An 8833-nucleotide genomic window follows, 5' to 3' on the forward strand; every position below is an offset into this window, starting at 1 on the left:
TTCCCAAAATGCTGAAGAAGTCTATAAAAAGCTGTTATTTAAAGATAATTTTAAAGTATCATTTCTATGACATCTTTAGTGACCTAAAAACCCATGAGTAAGTGGTTAGATAGTGAGGGATCATTAATCATTATCTTTTCCCATTGCGTGCACAGTTTCTTTCCATCTACTTTTACAGTGTGGTTTACAGCAACCAGTCGAGGCTGCTGTAATAATCACTCAAAATTGGAAATCCTAACCCTTCTTTGTAGTTCGGTGGCTGTATAAATCTCACTCTAGGTGTCCTTTTTCTGCTTTAATGTGCAGTAGCTGCATAATAATTAACCCCCTTTCCTGAAAAGACAGATAACGATCAGACCCTTGGTTAACATATGTATCAGTAATAATTGCAAGAAGAAGATCTTAGAAGTTCATAATTAAATTCTGCTCATTTTGATTATAGACTTGATTAAATCACATACCTTCTAGCTTAACTGACATTTCTAACAAAGATGCTGAGGGGAATTGTTAAATCAAGCCACCAAATGGTGTTCAGATGAAGAAGAAATACCTTGATGTTCACAGAAGAGCTTCATGTCTGCGTAGAGGAGCTCTCTCTGCGGGTGTCCAGGACTCTGCAGAACATGCAGGTGAAACATTTTAAATTTAACCCTTCAAGATAAATCTGTTGCTTTATTTATTGCATAAACAAGTACCCACAATTTAACCAGGCTCTATCTGGCCTGAAGGACCTCTGTGGCACAAACAGATGCGATCTACAGCCAGACACGACTTGAAAACAATCACCGACATTACACACAAACACACTGCTACTGTGGGGCTGTTGGCAGAGGAAGGAGTGTCTGCATCTCGTAATGGTTTCGGTCTCGCTGTATCAGCTCCAGGCCTGGCTGGTGAAGATTTAGGGATGATAAATCTGTCTCCACACTGGTTTGGCATGGCTTGAACTCCTCGTCTCCTCCAGCTCTCCACTAACCCTCTTTGTTTTCCCGCCAGTCGTGTCAGCATACCCGTATCTCAAACTCGCTTCCCCGTTTCCTCATATCCTGGTTTGTTTGGCCCATTTCTTTATCTCATCACAGACGGAAAGAGGGAAAACACTCACGCTTGATGATGCCGTACGAAGTCTGCAAACTGCCGGTCCTTAGCGTAGAGTTCAATGATGCGTATCCTGTCTTGGATTTCCTGCAGAAACACATCAGTCAAGAGGAAGCATTACATCACAGGCAGATAAACAGTAAACTGAACAGGCTGTGGCTCAATCAAAACATGGCATTTTGCAGGAAAAAAAAACTAAAACCGGTTTATTTTAAAGCCTCAAAAGTCAGGTGTTGAATAAGTTTGCTATCAAAAAATTTAAACAGGTAAAATTTGTGTGTATAAAGCATTCAAAGGCTGTACTGTCATACACAGTGCAATGAAATTCTTAGTTCTCTGTGTCTCTGCTTGGTGGCGGATTAAACTATTCATTCAGATGCACTTAAGTCTTCTCATATATACTTAGACAAGTGCAAAAAGGTTCTGTACAGAAAAAAAAACTGCTTCTAATGCAGAATTATTGGGACCTCCTGTATTTCTGAACAACTATAAAATGTTTTCGTGTGAAATTAGGTGCTTAAAGATGCATCTTTGCTCTGTTTTAGCCATTTCTTTGCACTACAACAGCGTTTCAGCCCTCAAAAATTGAGCTTTTCCACTTCTTTGAACTTCAAAAGTTTTCCAGTGTGGCACATAAGAAAGACAGAACTTCGGCTAAACAAAGCCATAAGCCACCTCAGTGAGGCTCACTTTCTGTGAGCACTTATTTTAAATGCTCATGCAGTCATTAACCCCGATTTAATTTTGTCTGAAAGCTCCTCGTGGCATAAAATAATGATTTTATCAGTGTCGCAGCACAACAACTTGGCTCAGCATTTTATTATATAATAAAGGTTTAGCACACCTCCTTGGTCAGTTCGCTGTTCTCATAGATGTGTCGTATCTCCTCGCTGCTGAAGTCGGTGGAGGCCTCAGCGCTGGCACTGCTGTACACAGGGGCCTCAGGATAGCGGCGGTAGTAGTGGCTGTAGCCCGTGGTGGCCTCGCTTTCGTACATGGGGTTGTACTTGGTCGCCCTCTCCAAAGACGGGAGGCTCTCTGCTCGTCTGCAAAATGACAAGATAATAACCGGAGCTGCGCGTCAATTAGGGGGCCGTAAAAGAGCGTGGATTAACCTTAACTGACTTTCTTCATGCCTGAGTCAGACCACAGACTGCCAGAAAGCCTCCTGCGGTTGGTGTTCAAGGCTTTTTAGGAACAGATCAGCACCATATCTGCTCAGTTAATTAGCTCAGTTTTAACACGGTGATTCTCCACAGGCAGCTTGGCACTGACGCATGGCAAACAGATACTTTGGTGTGTGTTTAAAGGAGAGAGACGGAGTAAAGGAAGGAGGAAACAGGACGAGACGAAAGAAAACACCAGACTCCGAGACGGGTGGCTGCACTGCTGTAAGTTAAGAAGGATAGAGAGACGGTGCAGAGGATAATTTTGGCCGACGAACTGAGGACCCAGTCATGGGATTTCTCAACATATTCTGTCCCCCTCAAGAAAATAACCAGGCTTCTTTAATCTAAAGCTGATTAAGTGGAGGAGAGAGTCTTAAAAACACTATATTTAAGCATTTCTGTCCACTATCAAACAAAAAAAGTTTGTTTTTAATCAGGAAATACAGTTAACAGCTTTTGTAGACTGATTTTTATTTAAAATGCTTTAATTTCTCTCTGAGGTTTTACCTGAAACATTGTCAACAATATATGTGACGACAGCATAAACAGTAAATGCAGACAGAGGACATTTCGTATCTCCTCTAGAAATGAAAATGTTTTTTTCTGTAGGCTTGAGTGGCTGAGAGTTGAAGAAGTCACAAGAAGGAAAATGTGTCTCCAAGTGCAATAATTAGCTTATATCTCACAGTTAGAATCAGGAGCTACATATACCCTCCTTTTTTTATTTGCCACAGTTGTGTTATTATTGTTTTGACTAAATGAATTTAATCTAAATCCAACAGCTATGTAAGGAGACAGAGACTGAACACTCGTCTTTTGTACTCATCAAACAAATACAAAAGATGCTGTACATTTTTCAGGAAGAAAATCTCTCCAAAATATCTGTTCATATATTGATTTATATCGCTGTTATTTTTCACAGCAAATAAAATATTTCAATAATCAATTAGTAAGGTAACTCTGAAGACAGAGCTCAGTTTGACAGTGTTTACATTCCTGAATTTCTTTTTCTTTTTTTTCCAAACATAATTTTGTGTCTGACAACTGTTGAAAATGGGATTACAAACGATACACAGTCAGGGTTGACTGCGTGGACACATAATGTTTAACAGCTTTTATTCACCTTATGGGGTCCTCAGACTCGTCCTTGTCATACTGGTCTCGTAGCGTTCTGGCCAGGAAGAAGATGACTCCGGAGGCCACCAGTAGGAAGCCAGCTACAGAGGCGATCGCTATGCCGACCACCAGTGGCTCGGACACGTATTCCTCACAGTGCTCTCCTCTGTACCACCAGTTCTCCCCGACGCGACATCTGAAAATTTATGATGGAGATTTGTCAGAAGTGTGATAAAATATTTTCCATTGCTGGAGGAACTAAAACACAAAAGAGCCACTTTTTAAAACTCTTAACGCATTCAAGGAACAGAAGAAGACCAACACCCCATCATGTTGTTCTGTTTTTCTACTCTTTGTTGAATAATTAGTCGCTGTAAAAACTAATGACTGAATGTTCAGTGATGTTTGGATTTTGTCCTGACAAAGTTAATAATATGTCTACAATTCTGCGTGTCATTAAATCATTATTACTTTGTATGTGGGGGAAAAAAACCTTCACATGTTTGTTTTCTGTCTCCATGGAGCGGTGGTTGGACAATGTGAGGTAAATAACAATCCAGCAGCATCTGGAGCTGCCTGTGTGTTTTATGATGTGGTAGTGGGTGTGAAACAAAGGTTAGCACTCATCTTGGCGCTCAGTCTCCTCGGTGTCTGTTCATAATCACTCAAGTTAAAGCGCAGCGCATACACAAGGCCGAGCCGAGCCAACAGACATGTCGCTGTCACTGATTTGCATTAGTGACAGATCATTTTACAGGCATCTTATACATATTAAGCCATGTTTGAAAATGGAAACAAAGGCACAGACACTTAAACACATCATTCTCAGCAATCTGATACATAATTCCAAAAAGAAAAAAAAAAGATCAAAGGAATCACAGTGACAAAAAGCAGAGCTGCTCATGTCATTTCAAAATATTGCATTAAACAAAATAGGGATATGTATCCTAGAATGTCCAAAAAATAAAAGTGTTTAACAGTTTTTTGTTTTTTACTTCTTCTTTTTTTTTTTTACAATTTACTTTTATTTACCAGTTTTCCTTTTTTGCACAATTACAGTTCATAGCTAGTAAAACAGCCTAAAACTGTAAATAACGTCCACTTCATAAATCAGTGTTTTTACCAATAGTAAATCGTTTTTTGACAGCAAAATTACTCTCTTTCTACTATATTTACATCAGCCAAAAATATGATCATTTCACAGATATTTCCCATTATTTCAAAGAAAAAATTGTGTACAGTGAAAATTTAAAAATGTAAAATAATTTTGAATGATGAATTTTTGAATTTTTTTAATCAGGAAAAACTATCATTATTGTACAGATATTTGTATGTGTGTATGTATTATAAAAAAGGTTTTAAAAAAACAATCCCTATTTTGTTAAACACAGATAATATTTACAAAAGTCACAGAAAAAAATATTAATTTACAATTGACTGTTTTTTACAAAAAGTAATTCATTCTTTTACAATGTGTGACCCTAAAATACACAATTTTACTGTATTTCAGTCCACTAAAACATCATTATTTTACAAATGTTTACTGTTATTTTCACAGATTTTTACTTTTTTTGGACGTTACCACATGATATTATTTTTCAACATATTTTCTCAGAATTTTGATTTTCTGTTTGTTTGTTTTTTTTTATAGTGTAGATCTAAAATAAGGATTAAGCTTCCAATTAAATCTGAGCAACTACACCTTTACAAATGGTACTCATTGTTTTTATTTATTTTCAGTACATTAAATGCCTTAGGGTGCAAATAAAGGACCGTAGCATGCTGCCAAAAGGTTTGCGTGCTGACCTTAAATATAAATCTCTGAAGATTGTTAATTGTTTATTGAAGCCAGCAAAGGTGTAAAAGTAAAGCTTTATTTCATTTGGGTGTTTATGACCTTAATTCCTGAGCTTATCTGGAATATGTGGAGCCAAATTAAACAAATAACTTGGGGGCACATCCCTCGTCTCCATAAGATCAACCTCCAGCAAAGCAGAGCAGCTTTGAAACTATAAACTCTGGCCTCCTGCATGAACTGTAATAACACTTCAAAATCTGTTTAGTGTTATGTGGTGAGGCACTAGACTCGCAAACCTGCAAACTCAGACACTCTTTCCCGCACACATAGACGCAGATCACTTCCCCTTAATCCCCACCCACCTGCAGATGGCTCCCTGGCCGGGGATGATGTCACACTTGCCGTCATTCAGGCAGAAGTCTGTCTGCAGCTCACAGATACTCTGACAGGGCAGGCCGTCCACGCTGAAGTAGCCAGCGTTGCAGACGCACTCTGCCTCCCCCGACCACTTGTTCACTTTACACTCTGCGTATTCGTTGCATGCCTGGAACTTACAGGGATCGGCCTGGTCACCTGGAAATTAAAGAAATAGCAGAGCGCTGAGTAAAGGTATAAGGAGAAACTGTAACACAGATGTTTTTTGAATCAGCGCCTCGCTATAACTGAGGGAGCCCTACATTAAAGCACTGTTTTTTTTTACCCACACTTTTGGTTATTTCAAATGAGATGTTTTGTTATTTGTTGCTGTTATTGTTTTTGGCAGGACCAAAGATCATGTCATATCCATGTCAACATTTGACTCAAAATCTGATTACAGATGTAAGACTGTTGCTTATACTGAAAGCCGATTGTCAGTCAAATCTGATCAAAGCAGGTCTACAAAACTGTGATGAAGTTTGCAATGATCGTGTCAACTTCTTAATAAATAATCCTTTTTTGTGAGATGCTAACACTGATTTCTGATAAGCCTTGAATGTTTAACGCTATGCAAAAATGCAAGTTTTGAGAGACTCCACAAGTGTTCCCAAAGGTCATCTACCCAACATCTGCCATCCCACTGATCAAAAAAGGATTTGCAAATAATCATAATGTATAATTTAAATTCCAAAATTAACACGGATCACCAAAAATAAACCAAAAGAAAACAAAAAATTGCAGATATTACACATAAAATGCTAAAACAAAATAATCCTGTTGCCTACCACATTCTAAACAGTTCAGATAGTTTTTTTTTTGTTTGTTTGTTTGTTTTTTTAATGACTTTAGTAGCATGTTGTTGTATCCCAGTACTGTGTTTTGGCTGGGACAGAGAATTTAGACACTAGCCTGAACCACTGATATCATAAATGGCACAAGCTCACATCATATGAGGAAATGCACTGCTGCAAATATAGTCCAGAAGTGAAAGGGATATCACACATGCTACACACCGTAGTCAGTATGTCCAAGTGTCAGTTGGTCCAAGTGCAGGTAATGATATGTGTTAATGTCACTGTGATCCAGGGAAGCCCTGATTATCTCATCTTAGCTGATGTGACCGTGACATTGACCACTTGAGACAAAGATGTCACGACAGGGACTCAACGCCTGGTTTCTCAAGCCTGCTCACACACTAACATGTTTTTCAGCAGTGACTTAATGCAGAACAATTTATAGAACAATTTTCTGTGATTATACTTAATTAAGGAATAGTTTAACATTTCTAGAAATACGTCATTTACCTTTATGCCAAGAGTTAGATAAGATGACAGTACGCTAAAGGTGAAATTAATTCCAGAAACTGGATAGCTTACTTTAGCATAAAAACAGGTTAAATCGCTCCTTTGAAAGGTAATACAATTTTCCTGCACTTCCATACAACACTATTAACAAGAGTTTTTGCTGTGCAGGACAATTATTTAAGAGCAATGACTTTGTTCGAGCAACGACTTAGAGTGTCATCACCACAGCGAGCTAAGCTAAATGGCTTCTGACTCTTTCATGAGTGAGTGTGCAGGAATGAGAGTGGCACTGATTTTCTCCTCTCACTCTCACCCTTGGCGAGAAAACGAAAATTAGTTTTTCCAAACTGTGAAGCCATTCCTTGAAGAGACTTGTGATATGAACCAGTAGATGCCTTCGACGTAATAGGGTTAGGGTTAGGGTTAGTGAGTCAGTGAGAACCTACCCGACTCAACGTCCAGCGAGTACTTATCGATGGCCAGGTTCATGGTCTGGTAGGCGGTGTTACAGAAGTCCTCCAAGATCAGGTAGACAGTGGTGGTGACGCCTTGAGCCACAGGCCGTCCAAATTTCATCCGGCTGTTGACCACAATGCTCCCATTTCTAAAGTTCAGGATCTCCAGGTTCTCAAAGTGGGTCAGGTTGGATTGGAGGTAGGGCACAAGCTGGGAAAAGATTAAAAAAAGATTACAAATCGAAGAATTTCACACAACAGTGGAAATGAAATCCACTAGTGCAGTAAAATGTGGACATTTACCAACTCAAGGAAGCGTTGCTCCAAAGCCTTGTACTCTGGAGAACTCTTATTAAAGAGATCCTCAGAGAAGATCATGTTGGTCACCCTCAGGCTGAAGAACACCATCAGAGCTCGTCCAGGGTTTACAGGCATAGCGATGCTGGCCTGGTCTGTGCCATGTGACACACCGATTGGAAATCCAGTGCTGCCCTCCTCTGTGTGGTTAATGGGACCGTAACCGTAATGAACCACACCAAAACTATGGTCTCCAATGGTGGCATCATCCAAGCCTCCATTGGTGGTCTGAATCTGGGGGATAAAAGAGTAGATTCATTTAGAAATGCTACTTCTAACTTGGATGCAACAATGTTTACTTTGTGTGACTGCTGGATTTTTTTCCCCCAAGAAACTAGGATAAATATCATTGGTGTTTGTTTTGACTTTAGTTTATTTTCTGCAGCGACAGTGCACGCTACATTATTTTCTCCACTGCCAAGGATTTTTTTTTTTTTCCCACTGACAATGTTGTTGCTGGGAATTTGAATGGTGTAGAATATCTGAGGGCAGGGACTTTCTTGGCTTAATCTGTTATTTAATCGGCCAATGTATTGCTATCACAACATCTGGAACAAAGAAAGAAAGAAAGATTGCTATGAGTTACCAGCTCAGAATATGTGGATTTGTTGAATATGGTAGTAAAGCATCTTGGATCAATAATCGTAGCCTACATGATGTGATGTTTTCCAGTAAACAGTGCAACTCCACAGTGCGTCTAAAAGCAGCAACAGCCTTTAAATATCTGTCAACAGTTGTGCTCCAAGACCCAAAGATACTGATTTCACAAATAAGTCCAAAGATTTCTCCATTTAAAACCTAAAATTATCCATTAAGTGATTCCTAATGAGTAAAAAATAAATAAATTACTGGTTCATGCTTTTGCTTTACCTCCACTAGCGCAGGGATAATTATGTCAGGGTGTTCTTCAGATTCTGGGCTGATGTCAGAGACACGAGTGAAAGGTGACTCTATCTCTGGAGACAGGGCAGTCGGTTGGGCAGGGTTTGGTGAATCTGTAAGTGCCGGTTCTGGTTCATATTTGTTCACTGGTAAGATCTCATCCTCTGTAAGATCTTCTGTTGAGATCTCTGGAGCTTTTACTGCCTCTTCTTCTACAACCGGAGCTTCAGGTGCAGT

General features: G+C 39.3%; 1 protein-coding gene across 1 annotated transcript in view; it reads right to left on the bottom strand.

Annotated features, from left to right (window-relative positions):
* Window positions 1-571: 571 nt before the first annotated feature.
* Window positions 572-8833, bottom strand: part of impg2a (interphotoreceptor matrix proteoglycan 2a) — a 26459-nt gene continuing 18197 nt past the window's right edge. Inside the window, exons 16-23 of the mRNA XM_008282532.1 lie at window positions 8585-8832; window positions 7661-7948; window positions 7349-7568; window positions 5544-5754; window positions 3391-3579; window positions 1943-2144; window positions 1106-1185; window positions 572-614 (exon numbers count right to left, since the gene is read on the bottom strand). Coding sequence (XP_008280754.1) covers window positions 572-614; window positions 1106-1185; window positions 1943-2144; window positions 3391-3579; window positions 5544-5754; window positions 7349-7568; window positions 7661-7948; window positions 8585-8832 — 1481 coding nt within the window. The remainder of the gene's footprint in view (window positions 615-1105; window positions 1186-1942; window positions 2145-3390; window positions 3580-5543; window positions 5755-7348; window positions 7569-7660; window positions 7949-8584; window position 8833) is intronic.

Source organism: Stegastes partitus, unplaced genomic scaffold (assembly GCF_000690725.1).
Source record: "Stegastes partitus isolate 25-593 unplaced genomic scaffold, Stegastes_partitus-1.0.2 Scaffold7, whole genome shotgun sequence".
In the NCBI taxonomy this organism is placed as follows: domain Eukaryota; kingdom Metazoa; phylum Chordata; class Actinopteri; family Pomacentridae; genus Stegastes; species Stegastes partitus.